Below are 16,220 nucleotides of genomic sequence, written 5' to 3'. Positions count from 1 at the left end.
TAACTTCCATCTACCCATTCTCAAGAAGTCCAGAACATTCATCAGAATTATGAAGCAATAAAAAAGACTTTGCAAAATTAGACTGTGAATTCTATTTCCATACAATACTAGTTAAGACAACCGATTACAGGATTAAATCAGGCATTTTTAGAGATGACAAGCATACTGACTTCACAGCACTAAATAATAAAATATAAACAAGACATCTCAAATGTAATAGGAATTCTCAAGACAACTAATAAATTTCAGGACAACAATAAATTTCTAACCAGTATCTTCAAAAGAAATGTTACCCTGCATTTCACTGCTAAAACGTTTATTGACTAAAAGCAGGAAACGTCAAGTACAGTTATAGACAAAGCACACAAGACCTCTGCCCCAATGATCACTCCTCTTTGAACACTATTTTCTTACCCATTTTCTCTCTATTAAAACAAAAATAGGTTAAAATTTTTAAAAATTGCATTGCAATTATTAAACAAAACAAAGACATGTTATGAAGCCATAGAAAAATAGTAATAACATGAAGATATCAAGGCTAGTATAGGAAATTAAAATTGAAAATATTAAACTAGGGACTTAAGCAAGGTTACTTAGGTTACTGGAAAACAATTTCTTGTTGTTTTTCCTTTTCTTAAGAAATAGATTGCTTTAATGTAATTGGAAATAATAAAATATAAAAACAGATTTTGCTTATGTTTATCACTTAACTACAAAAGAAATTAAAAAATTTGCAGAATGATACAAGACATAATTAAAACTATTTTAAACAATTTCACCCTAGGATTTTTTGTTTATTCCTTTGTTTGCGTATCCTAATCTGACTTCTAATGAACAAAAATTAGAAATGCTTTTTCAAACAAATCATGTTCTGAATCTCAAATTATGCTTACACAGTCTATACTGTACACAAAGAAGGAGATAAAGGAACCACTAGACCTTGAAGTTGTTCTTTAACAGAAGTGACATTTTGTTAGTATTTCCTTGAATGGGCAAATATTAGCTCACATCTTTGAACACCATAGTACAATCTCTATTTAATGTCTAATTTTTACTTCCTTTTTTTTAAATAAAATATCTTATGAGGAAACAATCATTCTGGCATTCTCACATTGCATATTTAATAATGTTTCCATGACAATATAGTCTACCTGTTTCCTATAGGTGTTTTCCACTGAGCCTGTATGTTGTCTTTAAGATCCAAATTCTTATTATAACTGCCATAATTCATTGCAACCTTGAAATACCACAAAAGGGATCACAAATATAAAACTGCATTCCAAATTCAGTTTCAGAAAGAAGCAGAACATGATGCTGATAGCTGAATGCAGAACTTAATGTAAAAACTATTTACTGCTCCTTACTGTACCAGATGATGTTTACAGCTTAAGGGAAGCTGAAGGTAATCATTGAGGAAGCAAGCAGTACCTGCTGAGGTCAGACAGAAAACAAAAATGACACCTGCTGTGTAACACATTGTGGGGAAGCAGCTGAGGTATATTAAGTCCATCACCTTCAGAAAGACAACCCTAGAAGCTCAGTAAAGCAGAAGCAAAAGCTGAAGGTATCTGAGACCAATCTCTGAAGCAATTTTGAGACTAGTCCAAATTACCGGGACATGAGGAGGAAGGGTGAAGATTAAATCAGCCTCTTACAGATGAACTTAAGAGTCATAGAATAAGTAAGGTTAGAAAAGACCCTTAAGACCATCGAGTCCAAACAGAAACCTAGCAATGCCAAGTCCAACTTGGTACAGTTCTTCTGTGCATGCTTATGCATCTTGGTGTTCACATGTTAGTATTGGCAGAGTAGACTTTTTACAATATTAAATGTAAATCCTTGGTTTTATAAGCAAAGGAACAAATGGTCTCCTCTCTTTTGTGTAACTGGGCTCACAGATAATGAGCTCCAAAACTCCATAATGGCAGATCACAAACTTGCTCCTGGAAGATCAAATAAGGAAAAGTGCTTTTATTCTTGTCTACTTTTATGCAACACCTCAGTTCAAGGGGAAACATTGATGTTCAAAAGATGTTCCTTAAAGACTTTTTTCAGGGAAATCTTCAATAAACACATTGAGATGCACCAGTAGAACAGGAAACTAGCATACACAAATAAATATTCGTATGTTTTAATGACTTATACCAAGGTTCTTTACCATAGCTGAAGTCTGTTTAAAGACATGAGTATTGTCTGTTAACAGAGAACTTCTTTATTTATTTAACTGACTGGAAAGATACACAGCATTAGAACAGTTTTATGGCAATGTCATATTGGAGAATAATATTGGGTTTATTCAACTTCTTATTATTCAGCTTACTCCATGGATGACTCCATTTCACATTGGTTTCCTGCTTTTAAGGATGGGGCAGATGGACTTGCAATCCTTCCTATGTGTTATATTCACATAAGTAAGTATAGTTCTTTCCCTGGAAAAAAGAAATGCCTCTTTTTCTTATAGTTGTATTTTCTAACCAACTTCTAAAGAGAAATCTTGTACAATTCTTCCACACAGGAAAGACTACAGACCACAGTGTTCCTCTGACTGAAGAAGAGGACATCAGAGTTCAAATTGCAAAGCAGATGTCTACTGTGATCTTGCATCAAACCACACCTTCGTCCCAATTCACAAAATAATGCCTACCTTAAGGAAGGAAGGCTTAAGGTTTATAAATCACTGCTGAAGATGAAACAAGCTAGCAAACTCAAAGTTCTCTCTTCTGATGGACAAAGCAGAAAACATTATGACCTTTCTGAGAGCATTTGTAACTGCCTTTGGAAATTTTAATATTTCTATTACTACTTAAATTTCAGGAATATCTCACAGGTGACAAAGCATTTTCAAAGTTTAGACATCAGCAGTCCACAAAAATAGAGACTGGAATACAAAATCAAAGTAGTAAGGATTATCCAGAAGTATATGTATTTTAAACTGCCTGGGAATTAAGGGACAAGGCACAAAAATAGCACTGCTATTTTTCCTTCAAACACCTTTGAATGCCAATTCGCAGTAAAAGGGCCAGAGTGTTAAATCCTTCTTTTTCAACAGGTGATCCCTCTCATTCCATCCAAGGGTATACTCCAACTTTAAAAAATACCAAGCCAAATTTGTAACTGTCCCAAATGACAACAGCACAGGTATGCTACTTGCAAAAAATTCTACAGAATGTACAGGAGTAACTTCTGCTTCCAGCACTATTACAGTCAAACAAGCAGTGGGGAAAAGCTTGTGTTTTTTAGGATCCCCATGCACAGTAAATTTTGTGGTGGACAAACAAACAAAAACTCCTCAATCTTTCCACTCGGACAAAGATTATTCCTCCAATGTGATAAATGTACTAGCCTCTGTGATAATGAATCAGGCAATTCTGAAAACATGGTGGGATCTCAGACCTGTTTAGGAAAGTGGTGTGTGTCACTTTTGGTGATAAAACAACCAGCTCCGAGAACACATATTTTGCACATCACTGTCATCCACAATGCAGCATTTTTCAATGAGTGGAAAAGATATTTTTCCACCAGAAAAAAATATAAAACATCCTGTGGTTGAACACATTTAACTTCTCTTCCAACAAAGAATACGAAGAATAAGCAAAGAAATATTTCACATGTTCCCTGGTTAAAAAAAAAAAAAAACAAAACCAAGAAACAAACAGTCTTTACATAAAAAGAGAGGCAGAAAATTGACAGTATTTTAAATCCCTTTTGCTGGCTTTCCCTTTCCTCCACAAAACAGGTATTAGCACATATCAAAATAATGATCTTTAATTAAAGAAAACAGTCAGTTTCTTTTTATGATCACCCTTTGATCCAGTTAAGCATATACATTATAAGACTAAATTTAAGCACACTGACTTCAAAAGGATTATATATTCTCAAGTAACACCTCAACGGGAGCGTGGCCAGCAGGTCAAGGGAGGCGATTCTCCCCCTCTGCTCTTGTGAGATAGCACCTGTGGTATGGTGTACATAAGAAGGACATAGAACTGTTTGAGCAAGTCCAGAGGAGAGACACAAAGTTGATAAGAGGACTAGAGCACCTCTCCTACAAAGACAGGCTGAGACAGTTGGGGCTGTTTAGCCTTGAGAGGAGAAGGTTGTGTTGAGACCTCACAGTAGCCCTCCTGTATCTGAAGGGGGCCTATAAGGAAGCCAGAGAGGGACTCTTCATCGGGAACAGCAGGGATAGGACAAAGTGGACTGTTTTCAAACTGGAAGAGAGCAGGTTTAGAATAGATTTCAGGAAGAAATTCCTTACTGTGAGAGTGGTGAGGTTGCCCCAAGAAGCTGTAGATGCCCCTTCTCTGAAAGTATTCAAGGTGAGGTTGGATGGGGCTCTGAGTAACCTGGTTGTAGTGGAAGGGGACCCTGCCCGTTCCAGGGGGACTGGAACAAGATGATCTTTAAGGTCCCTTCCAACCCAAATCATTCAATAGCTCTACCTGTACACATAAGAAGCAAAGGTTTCAGTGGCCTTGACTTAGAGAACTTTTCCAGACGAGCAACAAATGAGATGGGACCAGACGCATTCTCCATTCATACGGCTAGAGCCCAACAGACACTCTGAGTGTCATAATCTGATCAGAACAACGTGTATGTATTTAAATACTTGGCTGGATTAGGACTCCATGCAGGACAAGTTTGCTGGTTCAACCCTTTCATATGTACGTTCTGCTGATGGACAGATCTCTTGGACATATTATCAATTCATGACAAGTTTTTTTCTTTTAATCCTCAGTGTGCTATCAATTGAGGCAAAATGATTAATATTTGATTATGAACTGGAATCCACATGCCAATACAGAAATTTATGTGTTCATAACAGATTCATAACATTAGGCTAAAACTTGTTCTGTTTAAAGAATACTTTCACAAACCATGACTTCGAAACAATCCCAGGAACATACCTTCATTTGTGTTCCCTGTGTATTGTACTTGACTAGCATAGAATGCCACAAAAATGCTTACCTTTAACCTTGCAAACTCTTAAATGTGTGTAACTACAATCCTGAGTATCTTAATTTTGTAGGAATACTCTATAATTCAGTATTGGCTTCCCAAAAAATTAAAACGCATTCACATAAAATCCCAAATTTGTCAATGAGGACATTTCACAGTTTCACATAAACACAAACTGAATTTTCCTTTTAATAGCAGAAAGTAAAACCATACAAATTTACAAAAGGACACTTTATATAATAATTAAAGGCAGTTAGCACTGAGGTAATAACAAGCAACACTTGAAACAAATCAATTAAAGGCTACTTCTAAATAGTTGTCTTCAGAGTATCAGCCTAAGCACCAGAGTTGTTAAGTTTCAGTGAACAGGCCAATCATGGTATTTTTAATTTGTTTTGACTTCTTTCTTTGCAGATAAAGAAAAATTAAGTATGCCTAGTTACAAAAAGGGCTCAGAAAAACCTATCACCAACTCTGGCAAAATCAGAAAAAAGGAAGGAGTGATGGTAAAGGAAAGAAATGTCAAAACTATCCTGATGCATATTATAAACTGGGGAGAAAAAAAACCATTCAAGACTTGTTCTTCCGATGAAAGGGTACTCTGTAACTCATCTACATGGATACTTTCTATATTTAAACTTAAACAGGACATCATAAAATTCTCAGAGGTTGTGTTTTTTGAAATTACTTGAATCACTTCATGAAAACGAAATGCACGTAGAGGAATACAGCTCAAGGCACTACTTACCTACTACGCTGATCTTTGATGAAAGCAGAAAATAGAATAGTGCCAGCAGCTGAACCTTCCTCTTTTTCTTGGGTTCAAAAATTATAACTTCAATGGCAGAGGGCAAGTTATCAGAAAATTAAAGCTCTTTTCATATTAAAGTATTCTGAAAAGCAAAAATCAGCTCACACTAAATATTTAAACAAAGTGGTGAATATATGTGAAATGTATCCAAGCAGAATGAGCTACTACAACACACAGTATTCACGATTTTTTTTTTAAAAACAAATACATAAATATAGGTAGCAGTGCATGCCTGAATCCATGGACATGTGAAAGAAACACCACAGGCAGACAGGGAATTTCAAAAACTTCAGGGTTAGTGCAGACAGAGAACATAAGAGACCATAAGAAAAGCCTGAGTTAGCGTATCATTTTTGTCAGCAACTGTAATGACAGGAATTCTAAAGCCTTACAGTATTCAGACCAAGATAATGTGAAACTTAAGTTACAAGATATGTTTGTTCAATAAGCAAACATGAGCACATAAAAAAATGAGACATATTTTGATACTTTGTGCTTAAGGTTGGGGGTGGGGCGTGGGGTTTGCTACCACTATCATTTCTGAATTAAGTCGTTGACTCACAAGAGCTGCAAGTATAAAACTACTGAATTACCCTTACATACTATCTATTTCATTCTTTCTCTTCCCCCTCCACAGAGCTGAACTTTTGACATGCAAATCCTGCAAGTTTATCTGACTCCTGCACATTTTGCAAACAGTCCTAGCAAGAGGTGAAGTTAAAAGGACGACAAACTGTAATTTCAAAATACATTTCTGTTACAGAGGGGACATTTCAGCAGTCCTGTCAAATCATGATGCACATAGAACCTTTTACAAGATAGTTTACCTAAAGCCCATATCTGATATATTATTTGGCTTGGGAAAGGTTAGCATTACAAAAAAACCAAAAAGGTCCAAGTAAATTACAGGTATATTCCTCGCAAAATTGAAAGCTTTGTTAAATACATCAGGTACAGGGGCTCAGTAAATTTGCTGGCACCTTCAGAATCCAGCAGAGTTGCATTCATTTACCAGGCAGTCAATTTCACTCCCCAAGAGTATTTGCTGTGTGACTACCACTCCTCTTCTTCCTGCCCAGCTGTTGAGTAAATAATCCATTCCCAACACAAAAACAACTAAACATTTCACTGAAAATGCCACTGAGATTAAATTTTTGTCATAGTAGTAAAAGTGTGTTTATTCCACAACAGCCTTATCTCAGACTCTGGTCCCAACCCTGTCATGAGGAGCACGGGTACAAGTGACAATAAAATTCTTCATTTAAAGAGATTTTTGAGAAAGCAAAGTATAGCAGGGAGCTTGATACCATTCATTTGTTGGAACCATCCTGGTTTGCCCAGGTGCCAAAAAAACTTCTCAGGTGAGAGGCAGCACCTGTGAGCATCAGCTCATTGCTGATCTTCAGTAAAGACGAGTAATCATGGTGAAAGACAGAAGCAAAAAGGGAAGCTGCTCTTAGTGTTAGCAGTACAAAGGACTCAGTACCTGGTCCACAGAAATGATAATCCAAATAAAAAATAATATAATTAAAATACTCCACAGGTGTGTTACTTCTGTTTTAGTAACAACTTGCTACAATGCTCTTTCTTCTGCCCATGCAGAATGCATTTATCACATAGATATTTTTGACCACTGGATTAGGGGAGATGTTAGCTGTTATTTTATCCCCCAAAAAGTGCCAGCTATTGTTCTTAATTTATTTGCCTTCAAAAAATTATTCTTATGAACACTCTCCCACTGTAGAAACAGCTAAACCAACAAGCAAGCATTGGAGTATGAAACACCTGCCTCCATCAGAGACACCTATAGAAAGCTGACACTACGTCTGTGTCCCCAACTCATATCCATAGAAATAAAAAGTTTGAAACATGCGGACGCATCTCAGATCTGGTTAACTTAAACACATGCTCCAGTCACCAATATATTCTTCATTTTGTTGGTTACCTGTAAATGTGTTGGTTTAAATTCACACACTGCAGCATGGGACAGAGAGACCATGTTTCACTACCAGGGAAACTGCTTCAGCAAGAAAGTGCTCCACTACATAGCGTGGCTCAGTAAACAAAAATAAGCATTTTAATTAGTGCCTGCTTTCCCAGGAAAGACAGTTACCGAGAAGACACATTCTGGTAATACTCTACAACTTCAAAATAAGGAAAAGTTTGTATTCAGTTACACAACATTTAATTACTACTCCACAAAACGGTGGTGATAAAACTTCAGTCTCGACCCACTGGTAAAAGAAAAGAATTCTGACAAGCTCCATCGACAGTTATTTTTAATGGTCATCATACGTTTCTATATTTACATTTCAGGAAATTATGATATTTCGAGAGAAGATTTAAACTTCAGTGAGAAAACTGTGGAACTCTGTAAATGTCTGCACGATCCCAGCATGTAAAGAAGATGATAAAACTATGAAAATATTTTCTGAAGTTTTCCCTTTAGACTAGCAGAATCTTCTCAGTGGTGATTTTCAATAACAACAAGAAACTAAAAACAGGCACAAAAAAAGATCGAGACTGACAGGTATGACTGACTCATTCTCAATTCCTGTGGTGATTTCCAAAGACAGAAGACAACAAAATTTCATGTGGAATATGTACTGGTATCAAAACTGTCAGTTCCTGTTTACCTGGTTTTCCCTTTGTATGTTCTCTTTAAACTATTTCAGTAGTAAGCAAAGAACACTGTTTCTAACTTTTGATGCAGAATCAGTGAAATACAGAATTTGCACTGATAATGGCTGAAAAAAACCCAAACATTAGACTATCAGCATCATTCAGAACCATAAAATCTGCCCACTTCATAACACAGGAAATGCCTGAAAAGTTTGTGTTCCCCAGCCACCCAGCACAGTCTGTGCCAGTGGGAAGAGGAAGGGAAAGAAATAAAAAAACAACACAAACACACACTAGCAAGGTGATACAATAGTCAAGATTACTTCTATCCAACATAAATGTTATTATTTTACCCTGAATTGTATAGGTGTCACACTTACCTTGCCCGAATAAAACACGAAGCATGTGACCACCCTGACCCTGGGCACATAGGATGCTGGCATCTGTTCCCACATAAGTTGGGATGGATGGTACTCTTGACATTTCAACATGCATAAATGCAAATAGCTTAGGCAAAACATTCGAACACAACAGAATTTTACAGACATAGTCATGAGACCCTTACAGATAACTGTTGACTTAGTGCATCTTTTTTTCAAAGCACCAACATGCCTAAAGAGGGCTCAGAAACAAGCAATGGAGAGAAGGTGCACCATCAAGTCCTACCTACTGCAACAACCAGAGTGCAACATGCTCCTGACACTTCAGGGAGAGCTTTAAGCTGTGGCAGCTCAGGTAATTTTGAATAGTTAAAAAACCCCAACTCATAGCAGGGATATAGGTATGCATTGACATTCAAAGGAAGTTGTCTACATCTAAATTACTGAAGGATCTAACACTGAAGCTTCTGTGTTTCCAGTCATGTCTCTCTCTAATGTTTGAGTGCACAAGAAACTCTGATCAAAAACTTGTTTAGAGCTTATACCCTTCATAGATACCCACAAACATAACTGTGCCTGTCAGAGGCAAAGTGCTTCAAATTCTAAATCGTGCTGTTCTCTGAGGCAAGCTAGTGTTTGCTGCCATCACTCACTGCTGTCAAATGTAACTGTAGTTCTGATGAACATTAGCAAAAACTGCTTTTCCCGCTAAAAACAAATATTTATTTGCACACAGTATCTCACATTTTCTTTCTATATGGGGAAAAAACCCCTTGGTTATAATCGAGACACAGCAGATGATCATCTCCCAGCAATCAGTAAAGATCGTATCTTCACAAAGATTCTGCAAGAGTTAATGAACTCTTTTAATACCACAGGCCATTAAATGCTGTTAAGTTGGCTGTCCAGATCACCAGAGATGTAGATGCTTTTTGCCTATTCTCAGTTCTTTTCATGCTAAAAGGGCACAAGGGACCAATTGTTGGCTCCTTTCTGTTCCTGTGTTAGAGTCCTCCCAGTCCCAGCAGGTTTTAAGAGAAAGAATGCAAAAACTGACACAGTGTGCCTGTGTCCTTTGCACGCTGATGAAAGCCAGCTCTAGTGTCATCTTGTCCCACCCAGCAATGGTCTTCACCAACATTCAGTTTAGAAAGTGAAGACCAACAGTCCAAAACACAAGACTTCAAGACTGAGGTGAAAAGGGGCAGAAGCTCTGATAAGGACAAAATACATGCAATTTGTAATTAGTATTTTGTTATTAATCTATCTTCTAACATTAGTGTTTTCCAATTTGAAATTTAGTCATAGCTCCAGAGTCTGAAGGACAGGAATGCAGCTGGTTAAGCCAGCTTCTTACGTCAGCAGCTGGGATATGATGACATTTCCTGCCTTTTCTGTCCTTACCACTTCTTCACCCTAAATATAAGCAACTACAGTATGCTTTGCATACCATAACTGACCAAGTGTCCCAATCGTTCATGCACTAGGTATCTATCTGAACTGCACACTAAGTCTAAGCAATGCCTTCCATGTATCTGTCTCCACATGTTCATCTCCAACACCCAGTCTTGATTCTTAGGGCTGCCACTGCTCATAAAAGGCCTTCTTCCACCCAGGTTATACTTTAACTTTTCAGGAGGCATGTGACACACAGAAGAAAACAGATAAAGACAAACAGAAGGCCTCTGCACAAGGCTTCCAATCCTAGGTCTCCAGTTCTCATTTCCTTCAGTTTCTGAGGACCCATGTGAGCTGAGGAAGAAAGAGATTCATCTTCCCTTACCAGGTGAGAGCCTGAAATACAATGAAAAGTCACCCTCAGCCGTTTGTATTGAAAATCTAGAAGCTAATTTTTAGTGTTTACCAGGAAAGAGGATGAAGCATAACCTCTCTAAAGTGCCCTCATATGATCAGATGCAAACTGCTAACCCACAATAACATGATTAAATTCAGTAAGAGGCTCATATCTCTCCCTTATCTGAGAAACTGATTGTCTTCCAGCTTAAGATGAGCAGACAAGCTCACGCAGCAGTAACCTCAGGGATAGATGCTTGTTGTCAGCACATCTTCCATGAGAGGATGCTGGTTTTGAATTTGAGGCAGGATTCACAAAGTATTTGAATACCTTTTTATCCTTCAGTCCTCAGGTTTAAAAAGTCTCCTAATGTTTCCTTTAAAATGCTTCCTGAAGTTCACCTAATTTCCCCAACTTTCAAGAACTGTGAACATGGATGGAGAGCAGAAAATAACAATACAGTCTTTCCCTCTTTCTCAGTATAACTGAGCTAACAAGTTAAACATAGAGGCAAACACCTAATACTTAAAAAAAAAAATCAAGACCAAAGCATACTTAACTGCATTCTTGAAATTAACAAGTATGTACATTAAGGGATCTCAAGCAGTCCTATAGGGACCATATAAGATATACCAATACTATTTTCTGTACTCCTGTCAAACTTGATCAGATCTAAAGCTGAATTGGAGTTCCATAAAACACCTTCATTTGAATTGATTGGAAGAGGTATCGAAAAAAATTCCAGTAACACTTTTCTTCCCGACATATTCAACGAGTATTTTATATGGTTTATAACAAGATATGATTTCACATCTTAGGCAGAAAACCAGGGAGCAAGGAAGTGTGCCCACAATTTTAGAGACACTGTCTTATGCTGGTACATTTTAGAAATTACAGGGTTTACTGCACCAGGTATACGTTACAGATCTTTTGCTCAACACAGAACACCATTCCTGTTCTCCAAAGGAGACAACTCCTTGTGATAATTGTAGTAGTGGAAGCCAGAAGCAGCACAGTCACTGCAGAGTACTGTTCAATTACAGCACAGGCAGAATATCATGAACTGTGCTGCAGCATGCACAAAAAGGCAGCTATCCACTTCATATTTTAAATATGGTTTTAGCCTCTCAAAACCAGCACAATATGATTTTTCAGTTGACGTTAAGTATCCCACATAATTTCCACAGTGAAGACATCTAAAAATGCTTGTTGAAATACCACTGATTGCCACCCCTCAGAAGAGAATCTTCTCCACCACAAAACACTCTCATAACTGCTAAACCCTACATGCACACACATACTCTGATGCTTGGAACATGAACCCAGGTTACTCTCCTTCACTCAAGGTATCAATTGCTGCCAAGGTGAGCCAACAGCATTGACCAGTCTCTGCTACTTCATTTTAGCAAGACTGGCCAATTTCCACTAGAAAAATTCTGATTTTGTTGAGTTTTTGGCTAACCTTCACTTCAGCACATGACTTGTAGGAACAACGACGACAGGCTGTGCGCTAAGGACTTTCTGAGGTAGGTATTCAATATGGATGGGGGGGGTGTCTGAAGCTAGGAAGGGATAAACAAGGATACCAGTATACTACAATAGCCCTACTTGGAGCAAACCCCGGATGTCTGCACAAGGCTATCACCATTTGCAATATACAAGCAACTCCTCACATCAAAACAAAGCGTCTCCTTGGATAGTTTTTAAGTTGATCCCTCGCATCAGAAAGTGCTACTGTGTGCCATCCAGTTCCTGACACACCAGACAAACTGAGCATCACAAGAGAGACAACAGCCTTGAAGTGCTCCCCAAAGCAATGCTGCATTGGTTTGCACAAAGGGTAACACTACCCAGTGAACCTCTTATGCTGCAGTGCCTTGAGGATATGACAAGATTTCCACACAGTCCCCACATCCTCCCTAGCACATCCACCCACCTCTCAAGCCTCTCGGTGCCCACAACTTCTCTTCCTGCCACAGCTGAGGACATGAGGCCCTGTTCAGCTCCCTACAGTGCATGCAGAGGACACAGAGCTCTCAAGAAGCTGCTAAAGGGAAGCCTGTGAGGTTTGAGGGGGAAAAGCCTGGGGACAGATGGTACAAACCACTTGTGGTTCACCACAGGGAAATCTTTCCCTTCTAAGTTTTCCCAGCACCTCCAGTGCCAATTTCTTTCAGTTCAAATCTTCTGCTACAAAGATATTTGAAATTAAGGCTGCACAGTACCTGTTTGTTATGGCAGAGAAGGGAGGTATGGTCTGTGGATATAATAAAGACAGCAGGGGAGGCTTCCCTAAAAGGGAAAGACAGCAGGAGGCACATGGATAAACTGGCATTACTTAGCTACTTACTACTTTTCTGACATTTTGTTTAGTTTGTGGTTGTGAGGGATTTTTCTGGTTTGAATGGGTTATTTTTTCCTTTTCATTCTATAGTTGGTTTTATGAATGATCACCAAGACACTTCAGCATCAAATTAACTTAGCAGGTTTGTTGTTATACAGCAAAAGCACAACTAGTCAGTCCTGCTGGTGTTCTTGGGGTTTAATAAAGCCTAGCCCCTCTCACAGGAAAAACACACTGGTTTAAACAATCAGATTATAGGAACATAAAATCAAAGAAAATATACAGGCATTTAAGTGCTCCTTATTATTATTATATTCTATAAGAGTATTATTATCTAACATACACATGCACTTGGATGCATAGGATATTTTATATCTATATATAAGCATGCTTGTACATGTTACCTAGATACAATTTATATTAGTAAATATTTCACATCCGATAATACTCCATGTCTAAATCACAGAAAGTTATCGGCTACAATGCTGGTTTCAAATAACACTATTTACATTCACAGGAGTCTTCTAAGAGCCCAATGTACACAAAATGTTCTGCAGAGTAACTGAATGGAAATATTTTCTAGAAACAGAAGAGGGGGATGTTAGCACAACTGGCTTTGAACCAGAATTTAACTGTATCTGTAATTGCCTTTTACTCAATGCCACACTAAACTCCTACATTAGCTAAAGATGCACCTTCATTACATTACTGCACTGGCTGTTTTTCTGTCTAGTTTGAAAGCTTTATTTCATCTGTTCTTCATACTCGCGAACTATTAAATTCAACAGTGATTAACTATTCTAACTATTTAATAATTTTCTGAGTCTAAAGCAGGAAAGTTTCAGTGACTGGAATCCTGCTAAATTACAAACTAAACTTGAGCACTGTACAATGCAACATACTTCAGAAGGTAATAATTTACTTTAGGCACAGAGGAGCTTTTTTATTTACACAACTGCAATACAATAAAGCAAAGCATTGGTGACAAGACTATTAACATATAAAGCTATTCAGCTTCATAATGAAGATGAAAGACATTAAATAGAAATAGGAAGAAACAAGAACTGATAACAAATCAGTATTCTAACTGGCATTAAACCCACCAGAGCAAAACTACTACCTTTGTTTACTCTGAATAAAGACAAGCCCGCATGTTACAGCTCATGACACAACCTTTATGCAGAATGAAATGAGAAAATCTTTCCAGTTTCTGACATAGTCAGATTAGACTCCTTCTGAAGTTGCCTCATCTGTAAAAGCATCTGATACATTTTGACAACTGTCATCCATCCTGTTTCTGTGATTCCTCAGCTACACAGCTTCCTGACATAAAGAAAGATGACCACGGATTTTAGTAATGATGTATTTACTAAGAGTAAGGACTAAAACTCTAGCTTTTCATAGCTGAAATGCCTGCTCCCATTTCAGTGACTATTTTCATGATGTCATATGTTTGCAATGAACTTCCCATTATGGATAGTTAGAAGCAGGGCAGCAGTTCTGCAACAGACCTCCACCACCAATACAAGGAAACAAGACTTCTTCCACACAGCAGACAGAACCCCTTCCTTTATGATATTCCATGAGCCATTGTCCCTAGCAGGACAGCCAGCTAGCCAATCCGGCAGCAACCAAAACCAAATGTCCTACTTCAGGACTCCATACACTACCACGGACATACCTGAGTGTAAATGGTGTACCAGTCCTTTTGCCTTTGACTCACAGGCTGCGGACACAGCAAGTGACACAATATCCACCCATGACAGAAGACCTCTCTGAGTAAAGGGCAAAGTTCCTTTTTTGTTAGAATAAAGGGAATATTTATTCTGAAAAGTGACCAGAAATTATCTCTCTTCCGCCAGTACCGACCCGTGTGGCGGAGCTCGAGAACCCGAGGCCACCCTTCGGCCGCTGCCAGGACCAGGTCTGGGGGCAGCACCCGCGGGCACGGCCCGGCGCGATCGCTGCCGGTTCGCAGCGGGCGATCGCGGTCCCGCGATGCCGGCTGCCCCCGAGGAGCGACGGGACAGGTCTAGCAGCGTCGCGGGGCAGAGCTACACGCAGGGAAGTTTCGCGGAGCCACTTCGGAGCACCCCCGCACCCCTCCGGCTCACGCCATCCCCCCCGGCTGTAGAAACCCAGTCCGGGGTAGCGTGGGCGGCAGCACCGCGGAGAAAAGTTAGTTGCTGCTTGTGCGGGAGCGGCGGGGCCCGGCGCGGCGTGTACCCCCGCCCTGGCCGCCAATGCCGGTCCCCGCCGCCGCCCCGCACGCCGTCCGCTCTCAGACCGCGGCGGCGGAGCAAGACGGAAGGCTGGGGGCCGCCCGCCCGTCCCATGGAGAGGCGGCTGCCGCCGTACCCCGGGCATGGGCTGCGGACGGGGCGCCCGGCGGCGCCGCAGCCCCCCGCCCTCCCGCCTGCCTTCCCGCGCCGCGGCCGGCTGGCGCCCCCGGCGCTCCGCGCTCACCTCGCTCCGGCTCGGCTTGCAGGCAGATGGGGATGTTCTTCTTCCAGCCCGGCATGGCTCCGCGCTACCCGCTCAGCGCTGTTGCGGCGGCGGCGGGGGGCGGCTCATGGCAGGGAGAGACGGCAGCGACCCGCGCTGGGGGAGGCGGCAGCTCCGGCGGGCAGGGGCGGAGGGGCGGCGGCCGCGCGGTGGGAGGGAGAGAGGGAGGACGGGGGAGGGGAGGCAGCAGAGCTCCGCCAGCGCGGGGAACGGGAGGCAGAAAGGGAGCGAAGGCGAGGGCTCGCCCCGGTTCAGGGGGGGACCGGAGAGGTGGGCGGGAGGATTGTGGGCGGCAGAGGGAGGCGCGGAGCAGCCCCAGCCTCCGCGCAGGCGGCAGGTGGCTGGAGCCGGCGGCTGCACAATGGAGAACCCGGGGCCGCCTGGCCCGGCCCCGCTCGGGCACGGCGGGGCCAGGTGGGCCGAGCCGGGGCGGGGCAGGGGCCGCCGCCGCCGCCTCTCGGCCGCCAGGTGCGCACCGGGCGCGGAGCTCCGGCACGCCGCGGGGCGGGGGCTGCGGGCGCGGCCGTGCCACGCGTGTTCGCGGCCGCGGGGACGGTGGCGGGGCGTGGAACTGCGCGCTGTGCAGAGTCTGAACCGCGGGGACGGTGTGTCCTGCCTGGCGCCACCGTCCCGCCGGCCCCTCGCCTCGGTCCGCTGCTCCCGCCCCAGGGACGCGCCGCTGGAATGGGCTCGTCCCTTTTCCTCCGCAGTTTCCGACTGGCCAGTTTGCCTGCACGTAGGTGTGTGAAGGCTGGGGAATAAGGAGTTCAAACAGAGGCAGGCGCCCACAGAACGGCACTGACA

At 41.3% G+C, this 16,220-nt stretch overlaps 1 protein-coding gene across 2 annotated transcripts in view; it reads right to left on the bottom strand.

The window, feature by feature from the left end:
• GRIP1 (glutamate receptor interacting protein 1) overlaps positions 1-15,499 on the bottom strand; it is a 333,638-nt gene extending 318,139 nt beyond the window's left edge. For both annotated transcript variants that reach the window (XM_071552269.1, XM_071552274.1), the window contains exon 1: positions 15,378-15,499. In XM_071552269.1, coding sequence (XP_071408370.1) covers positions 15,378-15,432 — 55 coding nt within the window. In that variant the 5' untranslated portion in view covers positions 15,433-15,499. The remainder of the gene's footprint in view (positions 1-15,377) is intronic.
• Between the last annotated feature and the right edge of the window lie 721 nt (positions 15,500-16,220).

Source organism: Pithys albifrons, chromosome 3 (assembly GCF_047495875.1).
Source record: "Pithys albifrons albifrons isolate INPA30051 chromosome 3, PitAlb_v1, whole genome shotgun sequence".
Lineage (NCBI taxonomy): Eukaryota > Metazoa > Chordata > Aves > Passeriformes > Thamnophilidae > Pithys > Pithys albifrons.
This window is presented reverse-complemented; position numbering and strand designations above follow the sequence as displayed.